Genomic DNA, 20,222 nt, shown 5'->3' on the forward strand with positions numbered 1-20,222 from the left:
CAGACAATCGTCACCGGTGTTGCCCGTGAGCGGGAATCGAGAATTCGGGGCTGCGCGTTCGTAGCGCAGCGTAGCGCTAACCACTACGCTACCCCACTCCCTACGATTTACATACACGTGTGTGTGTATATATACACACATATATTCACACAGTGCGCTTGACAATGCCCATGCCGATCAACAACGAGAAATTGGATTCATTGGAAAGCCAATTTAACGGAGGAAGGCGAGACGGGCGGCGCGGGGGTAATCGAATGAACGCGATAGCATGGACGTTCGGGAGGGGGGGGGGGCTGTGGACAACCAGCGAGGCTTTGTGTAAACTAATCCGTTTACGCTAAAACCCTCGCAACACTCGCCTGTCCGCCTGAGTGGTTTGACACACAACCTGCAACCCACGCCGCTCCTACTCTCTCGCCTGTACGCTCTGTGGGGTGTCTGTGTGTGTGTCTCTCTCTCTCTCTGTGTTTTACGTGGGGGGAGCGGTAGCGTAGCGGTTAGCGCCACGAACCCGAGGAGGCGAGAGTTCCATTCCCCCGCTCACGGCCACCAACAACCAGTGTTGGTTATCTGAAAACCGGTCCTGGGACTCCCCTAGGTCGACTCGGCCTGAAATGCGTACCTAGTGCGGTGTGTAAGCATCGCCGCTAGGGAGACAAAGGCGGCCGTGTGCCGTACCGGCCTTCATAGGCGCTCGCTAACATTTGCCCCTTTTGCTCGTTCAATCTATAAGGTCAAGCGGAGGAGCATTAGTCTCTGTTTGATGAACTTTGGTTTCTGTGTTACATATATGTGTGTGTGCGCAAACTGCTTTCCTAAATAGAAGATTTGCCTGCATGCGCGTGTCAAAACAAATGACACACAGAGGCTTGGTTTACTCTAAGATGCTCAGCCACTTCCTTTGTGGAGATTCGCTGTTGCGTGCGGTAGATAATTCACTGTGTAACAAAACATTTGCTTTTTATCCCTGGGTAGTAAGTGTTAGTTCCTCATTGATTATGCCTCAGAAGTACAGAAGATGGCTATTATTCCCCACAAACTTTGCTTTTGTGACCAGGATAGTGATATTTTGAAATCTGCCTATTTTGAATGAGAAAACGTGGCGTGCATTTGTGTCTTTCGTTCACGTAAAGTCCTGGTCACAAAAGCAAAGTTTGTGGGGAATAATAATAGCCATTTTCTGTACTTTTGAGTCTTTGCGTGTGTGTCTCTCTGCATGTGTGTCTGTGTTGTTGTCGTGTCTGTGTTTGTCTTGGTGTGTGTCTCGCTCGGTGTGTCTTTGTGTGTCTCTCTCTCTACACGTGTGTCTGTCTGTGTTGTTGTCGTGTCTGTGTTTGTCTTGGTGTGTCTCGCTCGGTGTGTCTTTGTGTGTCTCTCTCTCTACATGTGTGTCTGTGTTGTTGTCGTGTCTGTGTTTGTTTTGGTGTGTGTCTCGCTCTGGGTGTGTCTTTGTGTGTCTCTGTCTGCATGTGTGTTTGTCTGTGTTGTTGTCGTGTCTGTGTTTGTCTTGGTGTGTGTCTCGCTCGGTGTGTCTTTGTGTGTCTCTCTCTCTCTCTACATGTGTGTCTGTCTGTGTTGTTGTCGTGTCTGTGTTTGTCTTGGTGTGTCTCTCTCTCTACATGTGTGTGTCTGTGTTGTTGTCGTGTCTGTGTGTGTCTTGGTGTGTGTCTCGCTCTGGGTGTGTCTTTGTGTGTCTCTCTCTCTACACGTGTGTCTGTCTGTGTTGTTGTCGTGTCTGTGTTTGTCTTGGTGTGTCTCGCTCGGTGTGTCTTTGTGTGTCTCTCTCTCTACATGTGTGTCTGTGTTGTTGTCGTGTCTGTGTTTGTCTTGGTGTGTGTCTCGCTCTGGGTGTGTCTTTGTGTGTCTCTGTCTGCTTGTGTGTTTGTCTGTGTTGTTGTCGTGTCTGTGTGTGTCTTGGTGTGTGTCTCGCTCTGGGTGTGTCTTTGTGTGTCTCTCTCTCTCTACATGTGTGTCTGTCTGTGTTGTTGTCGTGTCTGTGTTTGTCTTGGTGTGTGTCTCGCTCGGTGTGTCTTTGTGTGTGTCTCTCTCTCTACATGTGTCTGTGTTGTTGTCGTGTCTGTTTTTATCTTGGTGTGTGTCTCGCTCGGTGTGTCTTTGTCTGTGTCTCTCTCTCTACATGTGTGTCTGTCTGTGTTGTTGTCGTGTCTGTGTGTGTCTTGGTGTGTGTCTCGCTCTGGGTGTGTCTTTGTCTGTGTCTCTCTCTCTACATGTGTGTCTGTCTGTGTTGTTGTCGTGTCTGTGTTTGTCTTGGTGTGACTCGCTCGGTGTGTCTTTGTGTGTGTGCTCTCTCTCTACATGTGTGTCTGTCTGTGTTGTTGTCGTGTCTGTGTTTGTCTTGGTGTGTGTCTCGCTCGGTGTGTCTTTGTGTGTCTCTCTCTCTACATGTGTGTCTGTCTGTGTTGTTGTCGTGTCTGTGTTTGTCTTGGTGTGTGTCTCGCTCGGTGTGTCTTTGTGTGTGTCTCTGTCTGCATGTGTGTCTGTCTGTGTTGTTGTCGTGTCTGTGTGTGTCTTGGTGTGTGTCTCGCTCTGGGTGTGTCTTTGTCTGTGTCTCTCTCTCTACATGTGTGTCTGTCTGTGTTGTTGTCGTGTCTGTGTTTGTCTTGGTGTGACTCGCTCGGTGTGTCTTTGTGTGTGTGCTCTCTCTCTACATGTGTGTCTGTCTGTGTTGTTGTCGTGTCTGTGTTTGTCTTGGTGTGTGTCTCGCTCGGTGTGTCTTTGTGTGTCTCTCTCTCTACATGTGTGTCTGTCTGTGTTGTTGTCGTGTCTGTGTTTGTCTTGGTGTGTGTCTCGCTCGGTGTGTCTTTGTGTGTGTCTCTGTCTGCATGTGTGTCTGTCTGTGTTGTTGTCGTGTCTGTGTGTGTCTTGGTGTGTGTCTCGCTCTGGGTGTGTCTTTGCGTGTCTCTCCTTCTACATGTGTGTCTGTCTGTGTTGTTGTCGTGTCTGTGTTTTATCATTCATTCTTACCTAATGATGGTTGTGTCGCAACCGAAACGTCGTATTATATTATTATTTGATTTTATTTGATTTTGATTTTCTACGTGACTTTACCGAAAGAACCAAAGAGTAATTCCTCCAGTCACGAAAGCTTCGAATCTAGTTTGTGTTGCATAGTGAAATCAAGTGTACCTTGGGTGGGTGGGTGGCTGGGTTGGGAAACACCGCCCGTAAAATTGGGGTGACACTCAACACGCGACAGCGATAAAAACATCGCTTGCCTACTTGAGACAGGCACCTTCCGGCAAGCACCTCTGTGTGTCTTTGGTGGGTGCCTCTTAGAAACACACACACACAGAGAGAGAGACGATTCCTCTATGATCTTCCCAAGTGCAGAGCTCCACGCGTGCTGTCACCGTGCTGAGCACTCTGCCGCTGTGCTGACGTTAGCGGACACCGCCTGCCACGGTGTGGACCCTTTTTGTGGAAGGAACTGAACACGGGTCTCACAATTGCACAAGGAAAAACCTAGTTTTGCGACGCGAATCAATAATGCCCTGGCTGTACTGGATGAGAAACGTGAATACGAAAAATGTCGATCGTCGACCGTGGTTCAATCCACTGCTGGATGAAGGCCACCAAAGCCGCTGAATGACGTTCAGAATTTGCTCCATAATGTTTTTATCTTCTTCGAAAGTGTGACAACCTCAACATTGCGTGAACTGTTCTGATAGTCCCTTTTGAAAAGTAATCCATATTGTTACCGATTTGCAAGTTTGCGAGTTGCGGATTACTTTCGTGACCCGCGTTCTTCTTACACGAGCACATTCGGCGTGACTCTTTGATTGAATCTCAGATGGATCAGCGCCCGCACCACGAACGTCGTCACTCGCAGGACGAGCACGCACCATTCTCCCCGTTCAATCTTATATATTTTTTAAAAATGTTTGATAGAGTTTCTTAATGCAATCAAAGCAATCCCCGTTCAATTTTTTTTCTTTTTTTGTAATAGTTTTTTATATGCAATAAAAGAAATCGCGAGCAGTAACAAGTACACTCTAACTCACGGTAATCCGATTACAAGCAGAAGATGGAGGATTACTTGGTAATTGTTTTTCGTTCGTTTTTCGTTCGTTTTCGTTCGTTTCTTAATCCGCTTGTCCCGGTCAGGGTCGCGGCGGGAGCGTTTTGAGCAGTGGCGGTCCAAACCTAACTTTCCCTGACGACAGACTCCAGCCCTGCTACACTATACACTACTATACACACTACCACACAATATTATACAAGACTATACTACACTATACACTACTATACACTACACTATACACTACTGTACACTACACTATACACTACTATACACACTGCCACACAATATTATACAATACTATACTACACTATACACTACTATACACTACACTACTATATACTACACTATACACTACTACAATATACACAGCTATAAACTACTATACACTACTATACATTACACCACTATGCACTATTATACACTACTAAACTATACACTACTACACTATACACTACTACACTATACACTACTATACACTATACAATACACTATACACTACTATACACTACACTGTACACTACTATACACTACTACACTATATACTACTACACTATACACTACTACACTACACTATACACTACTATACACTACACTACTACACTATACACTACACTATACACTACACTATACACAGACTCAAGCTCTTCCTGGGGAATTCCCAGGCGTTCCCAGGCCAGCCGAGCGACATTCCCGCCAGCAGCAGCGAGGTCCTGGGCGGGCCCCGGGGTTTTTTCGCCTTTTTCAATCCAATTGAATATTTATTTTTCTCACTCGCATCCCGTTACTAAGCAGCTCAGCCTTAATGATCACCGTCCGAGTGTCTGAGGAACGCGAGCTCTGGGTGATACTTGCAGTGACCTCTTTCCTAGCGTGGCACGTGCACTCACCACCACCTGTTGTTCATCAATCCCGACAATAATCCTTTCGGGTTTCTCAGGGCTCACTGTTGATGCCTGCAGGGCTCAGAGACATTAGTTGCAGGTTACCAACTGGCCACCTGACTTTCATTTTGCAAGGCGCAATCCGCCGCTTGATGAGGACCTCCCCATGGTGTGTGGGTCACGGGGCCTACTCGACCATACTTCACCGTACTGCATCATGAGGCCTCCTTTGCCAGTAGCAAAATATAAGAATAGGTCTTTCCCCTTTTTTCTGGTAACAAAGCTGTAACCTTTTTACAAGGAATCATGTTTACATTAACCAAAATACTTGCGGTCAGAATGCAAACAAAAAAACACGCTGATAATATATGCATTAAATTTCGATTTAAAGCTTTCGTGACTGCAATGATTCATCTTCTTTGGTTCTTTCGGTAAAGTCACGTAGAATGAGAATAAAATATAAAATTGATAAAATAAAATAACACAATAATATTATTGTGTTATTTTATTATATCAATTTAATATTTTTTATTAATAACACAATAATGTTATTGTGTTATTTTATTTTATCAATTTAATATTTTATTCTCATTCTACGTGACTTTACCGAAAGAACCAAAGAAAATATATGCATTGTCCTTGAAACTGATTGGTCCACACCAGAGATAGCTTTCTTTTGAGCCTCGTCTCAAACGGTGTCCGACCAGAGGACGCCAAAAGGCGCGCAGCTCAAAGACAATGCACTATCATAGTAATGATGGCTCGGGGTGAGCATCTTCACCGTACTGGTCAGTGCGGGTTGGTGATGACAGGGAGCATGGCGAAGTACAATGGATTTTGCTGCGCTTACAATGTAGCTCCGACGCATCTTACTGGACATCTGTGAAAAAGAGCTTTATAGCTCATCGGACTCTTCCAGTATAAATCCATGTTCTGATTTATGATCTCCACAGACGCCTGCTTTTGTGCATGGTGGACACCCATCTAGATGTTACCCAGAATCAAGCCTGATCACTTCCGAGATCTAACGAGATCGGCCACACACTGGGTGATTTGGTCATAGGCCCATTTTTTTGTTACCATGTTATACATTTTTAAAATGAACAAGATATACAATTAAAGAGATAAGAGAGCCTCTGACCCATGCCTATTCATGGGTTGCCTTATTCAACATGGATTTTGATTTATTCAGCATAAATTGCGACGACATTAGCATTTCCCATTATTTCAGCACATTTCCTTTAATGTTTCATATTTTTGGGGTGCAGAGGTTCATCCACTCCAATATTAACGGTGGCTGGGAATCAAACTTAGGTGACCATGTTGATGGTGCAGGGTGCTAACCACTGGGCCACGACTCCCAATCTTCAGGTTTATCCATAATTATGATATTGTCATCTCATTTCACATTCCCACTTATTTCCCCTTCATCTTCGTGTGGAACATCACGACCGAATCAAAATCCGTCACCATCATCACCAACATCAGTCACGACCGAGCCCCGGACCAACACCTACTGCATCGGCAAGTGGAAAGCAAAAAACAAAATACATTTTGGTATTTGGGCAAGGAAACGTGCGCGTGGTTTGTTGCAAGTGGAGCAGCTGCTCCCTCGGTGAATGAGCAACCACCCCCAGGGCAGTCACTCACCGGCGTCTCCATGGATCCCACATCCGTGGACCCGTGAGCGCGTGCGTCACTCACTCGCTAACGCCGGCAGGGCTGCGCTGATATAATCTCTGACGATAACGATTACGGTCGATGACGATTGCGATATTGCATCGCGACAAATCCCCCGCTTAGTCTATTACGCGCCAGTACACCAGCGCGCACACAAAAGTTGAAAAGGATAAATATAGGACTCTGGCATTAATGCCCCAGGATAGAACTGGAGTGCAGATGAAGTCGGGTGGATGTGAGTCACCGCCATCGTCATTGTCAGCCATTGTCAATCATCTGCTGGATAACGGCAATAATCACAATCCCTCAAGGTCTTGCGATGCAACATTCCATGCAGCATCTGCACATCAGCTGATGTCAATCTCCCTCTCTGCAGTGGGTGGACTACAGCCAGTATCCCTTCTCGTGACGTGTCTTGTCTCAGCTCACTTTTATTGTTAGTCAAGATGAGGATGATACTTTTCATGATTCTGTCCAGTTTTCAAAAAAGTAACCAAACTTACTCTCATCGACCTGGTTATTTCATGATTTTTAAGTCCGGTAGTCTTTATTTGCCTGCCCTAGGTATACATATTCCGAGGTGTGTTTATATTGTCCAACGTGCATCTTCAATTCTCTAGCAAACTCTGTACAAGACTTTTGTTTTTGCTCATATTTATCTTCAACGCCAATTGGCAGGCTTAAAAAAAAATCTCTGATGCCCTGTAGTTCATTTCCATTAGCTGTTATAACGACCACATGATCGGTAAAATCTGAGATAATTAATATTTTATCCTTTTATATTCATGCCTATTTTATCCAATCCAACTGTCAGTACACATCTTCTAACGCCGACGCTGTTAATAACTTCGATGAAAGCGCGTCTCCTCGTTCGACTCCTCTTCGAATATTGTATCTCATGAGCAATCACAAAAATACAGAGTAAGCGAGAAGTTTAGATTGAGTTTGAAAATGAAAAGGGGCTTTAATATGCAAGGGTCGATGACGTTTGCGAGGGGGGAGGGTGCAGTTTGGTTTTTCAGAGCTGGTGCTGCTGGGGGGTGTGCGGATAAGGGGGGCCGCGATTATACTGTAGATGTCAGAGATAAGCTGTACAAACATCAACAGCCCTGCTGCCTAGGCGTTCAGAGTGTTTTTAAAGTTGGCCACCAGGTTTAAGCTTCGAGAGGTATGCCTCAAAAGGTATTTGCCAGGGTGACCCTCATAAAAAATAAAAGTGGCGCGGTAAAGTCATTCGCCGCTGGTGGATAAGTTTGCTACAATCTGGCTGGTGCCTTTCATTTATTGTCTTTGGCAATTAGCCCTTTTGGCCTATAAGGCTGAACTACTTCAAAGTCACGCGGGTTCACTTAGCGGGCCATGACGCGCAGCATCAGTGGCACGTGGTAGCAACTGCCACTTGTCCCGAGCCTTCCCGTCGGGGTGCTGATTTGATTTTGGCATTGATAATAAAGTACCACGTTGCTGTGCAGTTGTGAATGATGCACGCCTAGGCGCCCTTTAAACACTGCCAGTTAAACTTCTTTCGCACCATACGTAGCCGACCGATAGGGCTGTGATTTCGGTTTCGCATCCTGTTCTGAGTGCAAGGTTTAAGATTTGCAGTCCGGGGGGGGGGGGGGGGCGGGTGGTGAGGAGGGGGGGGGTGAGGAGTCGGGCGGAAGAGGGCGGGATGATCACAGCTGGGTATAGCTCTGGTCACAATTGGCACTCGCAAACTAGACGCACACTTGTGCCGATCATCCAAGAGGCTTAATTGTCTTTGGTTTTCCTCCCCGCTCGCAGACATCCTGAACGACGCGATCTTCAATGAGGACCACGACGAGATGGTGATCGTCAAGGACATTGACATGTTCTCCATGTGTGAGCATCATATGGTGCCCTTTGTTGGCAAGGTATGCTCTGCGCTGCTTGGCACTGGCTCGGTTTTACGCATTCACCACTTTCCAACCTCTTCGGGATTTTATTTTATATGGAAATGCAGGCGTTCGAAATTATCGACTCACAAAGCTTAGGTCAGATCCCATTTACGGAATGACTTGGCGCATCGTGTCTTCGGGGGTCGATAAAATATGTATCACTTTGTAGAACGTTCAGCATAATTTCCCTCTCAAGAGCCTGCTTGCTGACATAGAAATACGGAGTTTGTACTTTTAATTCAAGGCTGCCAAGAGAGATGAATGCTCATTTGAGTTGATGTATACTTTGATATAATACAGAGGGTTTTATTTTGGGTTAGATCGGATAAATATAAACGTGTCGTTAAACCTGCCACCACCCGAGATAGCCAATTAGTAAGGTTTATCACCTAAATAAAACATGCCAATTCGTTGCTCTTTCAGCACACCAGTGTGTTGGAGAGCCAATATCGTGGGTATGTTTTGTTTAAGTGACAAACCTTACTAATTGACTGTGTCGGGTGGTGGTGGGTTTAATGGCACGTTTATATTTACGCGATCTAACCCAAAAAAACTCCGTTATGCATATTGGTCGAGAAAGACTACTTGTTTAACTATACTTTGACCTTTTACCCCTATTATTGGTCGTCTAACTGTACTTGTTTAGTGCCTTCCAGTAACATGTGTGGGTGCTAATGTGCAACACCAGTGATGACTACCTGAACCCGTGCTGGGTCTCCCCTATGTCGACCCAGCCTCAAATGGGTACCTGGTGCGGTGTGCAGCAAACATCAGCACTGGGGAGACAAAGGCGGCCGGGCGTGGTGCTGACCAACCACCGCCTCGCGCTCCGTGCCGGCCTTCATAGGTGCTCGCCAACAGCACTCGCCCCAACAGTCTGTTGACGCGATGAATGGGAATCTTTGTCTTGGGCGTGTACAGGTGCACATTGGATACCTGCCCAACAAAAAGGTGGTGGGACTTAGCAAGCTGGCCAGGTGAGCAGTGGTGGAAACTGCGGGTCACTGTGATCTGCTAGTGCACACACAAGCTAAAAGCACACCTCGTTGCTGGTAAAGAACAACAAAACGGACAGTCCTTTTGTTTGCAAAAAAAAGCACGACCACGGCTTAGGTTACATTAGGGTGACTGGGTATTTATAAGCTCGTCTATTTTTTTTTTCAGGATCGTTGAAATGTTCAGCAGGAGGCTCCAAGGTAAGAACTAAACAACGCGGCAGATTGCACAACTCAGCGTATCCATCATCACGATCGTTGTTAATATTGAGAAGAAAATAAGCTGTCATATTAACAATTCATCATAACCAGTAACGACTAGCTAGACAAACTGAAAACTAGTAATGAAAGAACAGCCAATGGGAGTGGAATGATGAAATCGGAACACGCACGATAAATCTATGAGTTTCAGCTGCATGAGACCACAGGCATCGATCGACATTGAGCTGTCTTCATCCAGCAGCTGATAGAGAATAGAATTGTAAATAATAAATTACACACATGTATATATATATACACATGCATTGTATATAATATCAGAACCCAAATTGCGCTGACCAGCATGGTGAAGTGTGGTCTTCATCCATCAGCGGATTGACAAAGGGTTATACACCATACTAATTGTATATACAACTGATAAATGGGCACTCTATGGCATGAGTACACAAACACAGCTGGGAGCCATTCGGGGCCATCAAATAGAGGAGGTCGGTTTTGAGTGGCGGTGTCTACCGCTATGTTCCCGACTCCCTCTCCACGTGGTCCATCACAAATGGTGACCCCCCACCCCCCCCCCCCCCTCTCCAAGACCTGCGTGGTTTTCTGACTTCTCTTCTTTGCCACCGCCACCAGTACAAGAGCGGCTGACCAAGCAAATTGCTGTGGCCGTGACGGAGGCACTGCAGCCTGCAGGTGTCGGTGTGGTCATCGAAGCCACGTGAGTTGCACGACAAACGGTGTTCGTGGCATACAATGGTCACTCAAGACCGGCTAAAGCTACCCAATTACTGGGAGGCTCAAAGCGGGACACATGATCAGCCGGCAGCCCTGCCCTCCCATTGAGGCCTGCCTACTTTCACGTAGCCACACGGACATTAAAGCGCAACCTCCGCATTCGCGTGTTTGGCATTGTCCCCGTCAGCTGCTCATGGGCCCCACCTACATCCTCTCCACTACTCGAGTAGCTCTGCCGGACCTTTGCCCAAGCACGAGGCCGGGATTTTTGTTCAGTTTGCACATAACTCTCTTGCACAATTGATGCGTTCTGAATTTTTTTAGAAAAGAGGTTTAGGGGCTTTTTTTTTGTGAGAAAGCAGGCAATCGGTGACCCGTAAACAGCATGGTTTACCGTAATGGGAAGTCTTGTCTGTCTGTATCAAGTTATTTTATTTAAAAAGTTGAAGTTCGATCAGATTCGCACGAGATGACTCATGGTCTTTACGTTACATTTAAGAGCAGTGCGTCATCACTCTCCCAGTTCTTGTATCTTTGTTGCGTTTCTGGCACAAAAAAGCAAACTAGTGGTTTCTATCTATGGGACCTTTTTTGCCAGTATCCAAAATGATGAAAATTAAGGATAGGTTTTACCCTTTCTGGCAATAAAACGGGTGTTAAGATTTTTTTTTTCTACCTACGTGACTTTACCGAAAGAACCAAAGAGTATGGATCCCTGCAGTCACTAGATTCAAATCTAGATTTGGTGTTAAGATATTCAAAAGCAAAATATAGATGCCATTTTCAAGGAATCAAGTCTGCATTAACCACACGTGTACGTGTGGCGAAACATGCAAACTAAACGTGCTCTACCAAATTGTTAATTGCACACTAAAACTCAATTGTGTCGTCGAAGTAAAAAAGACAAAAACAATTAACCTCGTCTCCCTCTTGGTTAGGGGCTGTACCTATCTGTGTTGTCATCTCTAAGCCAGTGGCAAGATATTCCACAATTCGTGATTAGGACTGTAAATACATAAAAAAATTTTTTTGAAATGCAGCAGGTCAGAGTGTCGACTAACCCCCTCCCTCTCCCTCTCTCTCTCCCGCTCTGGGTCCTGCTGCTTGCCTACGAGCAGCCACATGTGCATGCTGATGCGTGGCGTGCAGAAGATGAACAGCAAAACGCTGACGAGCACCATGTTGGGTGTCTTCCGGGAGGATCCCAAGACCCGAGAAGAGTTCCTGTCGCTCATCCGACACTGAGTGAGCAAAGCGAGTTCGCGGGCATGCCGCTGGCCTGCGGACCGCAACATTGCGGAGCACGTGACCACCGGTGATAACAACAACAGCAACAACAACGCTTCCTTCCCAGACCCCCTTGAGAGCCTTCAACATTCAACCCCGTCCTGACTAGCCGCTGCCACTGCACAAGCTTGTGCCGTTACATATACACCTGTAAGGTTGTCGTGTGGTGATAGAATGTAGCATGCTTGGTTGAGGACTGAGGACAAAGTTGTAATTTATGGAAACAAAATCTGAAATTCTTGTAGGTTGCTAGAACAAGAGGGATGGGTGGGGGGGGGGGTGTGGTGAGTTGTTTTTACCAACCCATGAATCAAGCCTCTGGAGATTCACAAAGGTAGCTATAAGGGGCCGTCCATAAATGACGTCACACACCTGGGGGGTGGGGGGGTCAGACATTTGTGACGATGTGTGACGAGGGGGTTTGAGAAATGTAACATCACGTTCTACTTAATTAAATACACTTTTAAAGAAATGTTTCTCCTACAACATCAGAGTGCAGCGCCACATTAAATACGCACTACAATGACAATAGTTTAAAGCGATTTGAAGCATGTTTTATTTTTATTTGGGGGGGGGGGGGGCAGAGCTTTGTGACGTCATATTTGAGGGGGGGTCTGACTTTTTGTGACGCCGTGTGACGAAGGGGGGGGGTCAAACATCGTCCAAAATCGCGTGACGTCATTTATGGACGGCCCCGAATTGGAAATGGAATAAATAAATATAAATGAGCAGAGCCTCAGCCATATTTGCAATGTAGTCAAATGTCAGTCAAATGGGTTGTAATGTTGTGATAATATCCGAGACAAGAAAACTCAGGTGGAGAGAATGTGATCCCACAAGCATTTAAATCCAAAATGTACAGATATCCACTAAAACACATTTAATATGTTCTGGACGCTTACTTTACTCCAAATACAATTGAATCATATCCTGAGATTAAGTGCATTTGGAACAAAAAGAAAACTTATAAAAAATATATATTCATACATCATTTAATGTGTATGGTCTAAACTGTATTTTTAAACAAAGCTAACATTTGTTTGGTGCTCAGAGCTTAATGCATCTTTGATCACTCACTGGTTTGTCGCTAAGAAATAACGTTACTGGAAGCCATTTTCTTCCCATGAATTCAAACCAAAGGTTTGACAACACGCGTTAAGTAACGTACGTGGCGACACAATGAGTGGATGGCAACAGAGTCCAAATATAAATTGTGTCATGAACACAGACAGTGGGGCAGCGTTTATCCATTCCTCCTTGCCTTGCTGCATTGGCTACAAAATTATTCGCAACCAGAAACACTAGCTGCTGCTGCTGCCGCCCAGAATTCATACCCATTTTTATGATCGCTTTTGTGCATTTAATTGTGAAAACCTTTTTAGGTCAATACTCGCCACTGGTTTATAAATGGGTGGAGTAGATGGGTGGTGTTTGGCAAGTTCTTTCTTATCCAAGCGCGACCTTTTATTATACTTTTATTATAAAACCCAGCCAGTCATCAATGGAGCTATCGGCGTTCTTCACTGCGGGTTAATGCTGACATGTTGGGAATAAATCCCAAGTCTTATTATGAAAGCTCAAGAGTGTCAGTGACCAAAGTTGACGCAGTTTATAAGATATTGTACGATGTACATGCTGCTGAACTTAACGGCTGTTTTAATATCAGGGTTATACTTACGGTACGTAAAATGAAAATACACAAAAGTCCTCTGTGATTGTATGGAGGACACCTTTGTGTATTATTCGAGTTTTCATGCTGTTTACAATAAAAGTATGTTTTATTGACGATCACGTATCCACAACATCATGGGTATCATTAGGATACAATCATTGTCTGGGAGACATCACCGAGTGTGATATGATGGACTCAACCCCTCCTATTCACTCACAAAATTAATAATTTTTACAATTACAATTGTAAGGTCTTCTCATTATCTGTTGTCGTAACACATTGTTTTAAGTATTAATTGTTATTTACCGCACGTTTTCAGGTTGTGGGAAAAGCATATATGTGAATTAACTTTCTTTTGCTTTATGGTGACGGCTTATGAGATGGCTGCAGAGAAGAGGAATTTTATTTTGCAGTACTGATTATATTACGTAATTTACAGAACCTGAGAGATTACACAGGCAGCAGACTTCAGTGAAGATGCAACATATCATTGTCTGGGTGACATCATTTGAGTGTGATGCGATAGGCAATGGGATGCTACTTGAATGTCAGCCTGGTATCTCTTCTACCATTGAAAGCAACTACTAATGTCTATGGGAAACTGGGGATGGGTCCCAATGTGTCAAGCACAGGTTTCTGAGCTACGATTAAAATAAAATCGCTGCGGAAAAAGATGTTCCCTTGTTCACGCAGAGATATCTCAATATATTTGTGCATCACAGTCAAATACCTCCGTTTCCACGTGACAGATTAAAGCAAGCTGGCCTGACTTGGCAATATTACTCAAGTTATCTTGTAAGTTGGGTCATTCCCAGAAATACCGCTGGGTGAGATTTTACTTGAGTACACCTAAGAGTAACAGGTCAAAACGCATTGCGGCAAAATTTAAATGTAACTTTTAAATGAAGTGTAAAATGAAATTAAATGTTCCCACCTCATACAACGTATTTCCTCTCCACCTGAATTCTGGAGGGAATTCAGCCCCTTCCGTGAAAAGAAAGCGGCCAGGAAAATTGAGGCTGCAGCGAGAATTAGGAATAAAAATTACTGATTGATCCAGGAAACCCACACCGAGTCCATTTAATATTTTTCAGGAGGGTCCTGCATTTGTTTTTTTTTACATTTCAAAGATGTTTTCAGCCAATTTTGCAAGCGTGTGTACGTATGGCAGGAAGCTGGAGAACCCGGAGGAAAAAAAACGCATGCGGGGGGGGGGGGGGAAATATTCCCATGCAGATAGGACACACGATATAGGAGAGACGATATAGGAGAGACGATATAGGAGAGACGATATAGGAGAGACGATATAGGAGAGACGATATAGGAGAGACGATATAGGAGAGACGATATAGGAGAGACGATATAGGAGAGACGATATAGGAGAGACGATATTCGTCTGTACCTTGTGGTACTGTATTCCTCCTTGCACGCCCAGGGTACGTCACCCGAACACCCAACTCGTGCTGGGAAACGCGGAGGTTAGAATTCGAGTCTTCATGGCTCGCGGAAAACTGGGCAGAGGGGTCTCCCTCAAGTGAATAATAGCGCGGTTGCTCATCTCCGTTAGCGGCCATAAGCCTGTGGCTAAAACTCCACATTCCCATGGCGAGGATTAGTCTAAAATTGTTGGGGCAACCGCTGTTATGCAGTGGTGCGCGCATATAAACATACACGCACCACTGCATAACTGCACACACCATGCATGTACGTTTACAAATGCAGTTGTTTATGTATGTACATCATATTTTACTGATGAGTTTATATTGATATTTTTATACACATTGCATATTTTGTACATACTATACGTACACATCACGAACACTGCTGCAAACAACAATTGTAGAGCCCACAGAAGAGACATTACTCTCACCAGCTCATGACCATGCTCATGGAAATGCCATATGCTCCCTTTGTGCCTCCCGTATTGTATCTGTAGTTTAGCGGTTTCGATTGATTCAAGGCTTTCTGCCTAAGTTGCCCAACCATTTGTTAACAAAAATTTTTTTCCATTTTATGAAATTACTCAAATGGGATCTATGCACAGCAATCGTCGGCCCTCCTATTTGCATCACTTTCTTGTCCCAAAGTCACTCTTGCAAATGATACGTTGCTCGTGTCTTGAGGTCTCACCTGATTTTAAGAAAATAAATTTCAACCACAATCCTTCGTGTAAAATGTAGCGCTCACACTTGGGGTTGTCCATGTTTTGTGAGATTTAATGGTGCTGCGTATAATACTTCCTCGTGTGTGATGTGCCAGAGTGAAATGGGAGGAGTACATTTTGGGGTTTAGGGTATAAATGGAAGCCAAGATGGAAATGTAACTGACATTTGTATTGGGAAATCGTGAATTCAAATCGACAATGAGAAACCGATCACAACAAAAGCACGGGTGCAGGATGGCAAACAAATAGATTTTTCAACACACATATATGTGAACTGCAGATATATAAAACAAACTCTACCTTTTTTCTAAACCACTAGTTCAGAAGAACTGTATGGTGGCATTTTTTGGTCCTAGGTCACCAACTTGATACATTGAGAGAAAACATGGGACAACCAGTCTCACACTCAATTTATTCAGTTGGTCCACGAAAAAAATGATCACAATGCAGTTTTTTGGAACTTGTGGTTTTTCGTAAATCTTTTGTACATCTCTGTGTGTGTGTGTTATTAAATCTACATAGGATAACAGTGTAGAATTGTGAAACATAACAATTCAGTGGATTGTTTTCCAAAACGCAAGTATTTTAATTTGTATGGAAATATATATTCGGTGTTGTAATTGTATAAGTTTTAATTTCCAAGCATTTTTACATGTGTATATTAAATATGTCTATATATGTCTATTATACTGTATGTAAGGTGGTTTACATTTTAAAGAGCAAGTTTTGCCTTGCATTTGACTTATTTAAGGCAAACGTACATAAATGGGTGTTTAACATTGTTTTTAAATGTATTGCTACAGGTAATTTATATTACACGACAAGCGAGGTTCCTGCCGAGGTCTCGATATCCAATTGCTTTGCATCAACAGACTTGAACTTGTGATGTGCGCGTTTTCAATGCAACCCGGTTTCAAAATTCCGCGCAACATATGATGACCAAAGAAAGTTCCTGCAGCACAAAGTGAAACATGCATCCTGTGCAGAATAGCTCATGGCAGTAAAGCAAGCCGCTTGCTCAGTTATGGGATAACCCAGATATAACACAATGGGTTATCACTTGTTTTTAATTTAGAATACATCCTGCAGAACCATCAGAACTGCACTTGCTTCAGTTGCACAAATGATACTGTCCACATTTATTATTTGAGCTTGCTTTGGACGAATTAGTTGCAAAAGTACACTTTTTTTCTGATATAACCTTCAAAATCGTGTAAGCTCCGATTAGCAAGGTTGACAACAAAGTACGGTGCGAAATAAGTTCAGCATCCATACAAGTTGGTTATCATGAGAAACTGGGATATAAACCCATACTTTCAGCAGTCAGCTATTTAACTCCAGACATAAGAAGAGTGCATTGGGTCCCACAGGTCACCCCAGCCACTTGTCCCCTCTCAATTTGGCGTCAGCCCTCATTCGTAACGCGAGGAAGTGATCACAGCAAAGGTTTGTGCAGAGGACTCACGGCAAAGGCCTCTCAATTATGACGGGACAACAGAGCCTTCTGGTCTTGAATACAGTCGGTGCTGTTATGATCACATGCTTTTCGTCAACGTTAACTGGAGTTCATGCTTTAACGTGCCGAGGACAAGTTCGACCATTACCAGCTTCCTCTGCCAGGCGTAGAAACATTAGAAGAAACACTCTCGTGATTTGCTCACGTCTTACACGATGTGAGAGGGGAAAAGCTCAACTGAAGTTATTGCCGTACAGATATACGAGCACATGTGTCAGCGGATGGGTCGGTGATGGAATTGTTGCGCAACGAATGAAAGTCCTGCAGGCGAGCACCAGTGTCTTTCAAGCACATTCACAACGCGGCCAGGGGGAAATATTCTAACCTACGACACCGTCCACGTGTACGAAGAAACAAAACGGTCACAGAATTAACTCAAAAGTGACGGCGTCTCTCTGCTTGAATGAGCGAGGCGGTGCTCGTCTCTGTTGGTAGCCCTGAACCAATCGTGGGAAATGCTGTTCTGTTTTGATGGGAGTGTAACAGTTGAACCACTGTGTGCATCCCGAGGCTTCAACGGAGCAATGTACAGTGAGGGAAAAAAAGTATTTGATCTCCTGCTGATTGTGTACGTTTGCCCACTGACAAAGAAATTATCAGTCGATAATTTTAATGTTAGGTTTATTTGAACTGTGAGAAACAGAATAACAACAAAAATCCAAAAAAACGCATGTCAAAAATGGTATAAATTGATTTGCATTTTAATGAGGGAAATAAATATTTGACCCCTCCGCAAAACATGACTTAGTACTTGGTGGCAAAACCCTTGTTGGCAATCACAGAGGTCAGACGTTTCTTGTAGTTGACCACCAGGTTTGCACACATCTCAGGAGGGATTTTGTCCGACTCCTCTTTGCAGATCTTCTCCAAGTCATTAAGGTTTCGAGGCTGACGTTTGGCAACTCGAACCTTCAGCTCCCTCCACAGATTTTCTATGGTATTAAGGTCTGGAGACTGGCTAGGCCACTCCAGGAACTTAATATGCTTCTTCTTGAGCCACTCTTTTGTTGCCTTGGCCGTGTGTTTTGGGTCATTGTCATGCTGGAATACCCATCCACGACCCATTTTCAATGCCCTGGCTGAGGGAAGGAGGTTCTCATCCAAGATTTGACGGTACATGGCCCCATCCATCGTCCCTTTGAAGCGGTGAAGTTGTCCTGTCCCCTTAACAGAAAAACACCCCCAAAGCATGTTTCCACCTCCATGTTTGACGGTGGGGATGGTGTTCTTTGGGTCATAGGCAGCATTCCTCCTCTTCCAAACACGGCGAGTTGAGTTGATGCCAAAGAGCTCCATTTTGGTCTCATCTGACCACAACACTTTCACCCAGTTGTCCTCTGAATCATTCAGATGTTCATTGGCAAACTTCAGACGGGCATGTATATGTGCTTTCTTGAGCAGAGGGACCTTGCGGGCGCTGCAGGATTTCAGTCCTTCACGGCATAGTGTGTTACCAATTGTTTTTTTGGTGACTATGGTCCCAGCTGCCTTGATATCATTGACAAGATCCTCCCGTGTAGTTCTGGGCTGATTCCTCACCGTTCTCATGATCATTGCAACTCCACGGGGTGAGACCTTGCATGGAGCCCCAGGCCGAGGGAGATTGACAGTTCTTTTGTATTTCTTCCATTTGCGAATAATCGCACCAACTGTTGTCACCTTCTCACCAAGCTGCTTGGCAATGGTCTTCTAGTCCATTCCAGCCTTGTGTAGGTCTACAATCTTGTCCCTGACATCCTTGGAGAGCTCTTTGGTCTTGGCCATGGTGGAGAGTTTGGAATCTGATTGATTGCTTCTGTGGACAGGTGCCTTTTATACAGGTAACAAGCTGAGATTAAAAGCACTCCCTTTAAGAGTGTGCTCCTGATCTCAGCTCGTTACCTGTATAAAAGACACCTGGGAGCCAGAAATCTTTCTGATTGAGAGGGGGTCAAATACTTATTTCCCTCATTAAAATGCAAATCAATTTATAACATTTTTGACATGCGTTTTTCTGGATTTTTTTGTTATTCTGTCTCTCACTGTTCAAATAAACCTACCATTAAAATTATAGACTGATAATTTCTTTGTCAGTGGACAAACGTACAAAATCAGCAGGGGATCAAATACTTTTTTTCCCTCACTGTAGCTGGACTGAAGAGCCTCAGTGGATGATCGGTGTTGTAACCCAGTTAGTGCCGACTCCAACTCTTGCAACACTCAGTGTCCTCGGGTCTTATAATTAAGGTATGTGCAATTTGCATTGTGCAATTACCACATATGTTGGCACGATTCAAGTGGCTGGTAACTAAAAGATGTATCTGAATAACTACACTATTTCTACATGTTTGCTTCGACACTTTAAGTAAAACAAATCCAATGCCGTAAGGGAGGTATGGATCAAAATATATTAACTTGGAGCCGAGCATCGCGTATAGTTAAGCAAATAGTCAACATTACGTAATAGCTTGATAGATGGATATTATCCACGGTCCAGGTACAACACCTGAAACCCAGGGGGTCTGCAACCAAAACAACAAGAGGCATGTTGTTTGAATGTGGTAAAGAAAAAAACCCTCAATATTACAAGAGTCGCAGTGCACGTGAATTCGAGACGGTGGTCCTTAAAAAGAGCCACATGCGTACGTTGAACTTTTTTCGCACCGTACGTAGCCAACCGTGCTCATCGGACAGCTGACGGGGGCCCGATGTTGTGGCCACAATGTTGCTCGGCAGGCCGGGCGTACGACGCAGTGTTCCCCTGGATGTTGACAACCGTGCACTCGTCACAGACGTGCTTCAACATCGTTTGTGTTTTGCACATTTTTTGTGTTCAGTTTGTTGGTCTTCCCTCGCACATCCGATGAGCACGGTTGGCTACGTACGGTGCGAAAGAAGTTCAACACACGTACACTACATTTACTTGTCCCATGTTGTACGCTTGTACCGTGACGATGCTCCCTTTAAGTTGTTTCATGTCAGGAAATATACAATGTTGCGGGGCAGATTTTTCAATTCCCGATTTGGTGTCTGAAACTGCTAAATGCCAGTGGCCTTAACTTCTACAGCTGTACGTCGTCGGAAGTCTGTCTTTAATAGCTTTGCGAATAAATGTTTGACCGTGGTACATTTT

At 44.4% G+C, this 20,222-nt stretch overlaps 1 protein-coding gene across 1 annotated transcript in view; it reads left to right on the forward strand.

Moving 5' to 3' along the window:
- The window catches only part of GCH1 (GTP cyclohydrolase 1), a 32,097-nt gene extending 11,884 nt beyond the window's left edge, over positions 1-20,213 (forward strand). Inside the window, exons 2-6 of the mRNA XM_032948258.2 lie at positions 8,389-8,498; positions 9,444-9,499; positions 9,687-9,718; positions 10,370-10,454; positions 11,590-20,213. Of these exons, the coding sequence (XP_032804149.1) occupies positions 8,389-8,498; positions 9,444-9,499; positions 9,687-9,718; positions 10,370-10,454; positions 11,590-11,716 (410 nt within the window). The 3' untranslated portion in view covers positions 11,717-20,213. The remainder of the gene's footprint in view (positions 1-8,388; positions 8,499-9,443; positions 9,500-9,686; positions 9,719-10,369; positions 10,455-11,589) is intronic.
- The last annotated feature ends 9 nt before the right edge of the window (positions 20,214-20,222 follow it).

The sequence above is a fragment of the Petromyzon marinus genome, chromosome 6 (genome assembly GCF_048934315.1).
Source record: "Petromyzon marinus isolate PM22_M1 ecotype Great Lakes invasive population chromosome 6, UKy_Petmar_22M1.pri1.0, whole genome shotgun sequence".
NCBI classification, from domain to species: domain Eukaryota; kingdom Metazoa; phylum Chordata; class Hyperoartia; order Petromyzontiformes; family Petromyzontidae; genus Petromyzon; species Petromyzon marinus.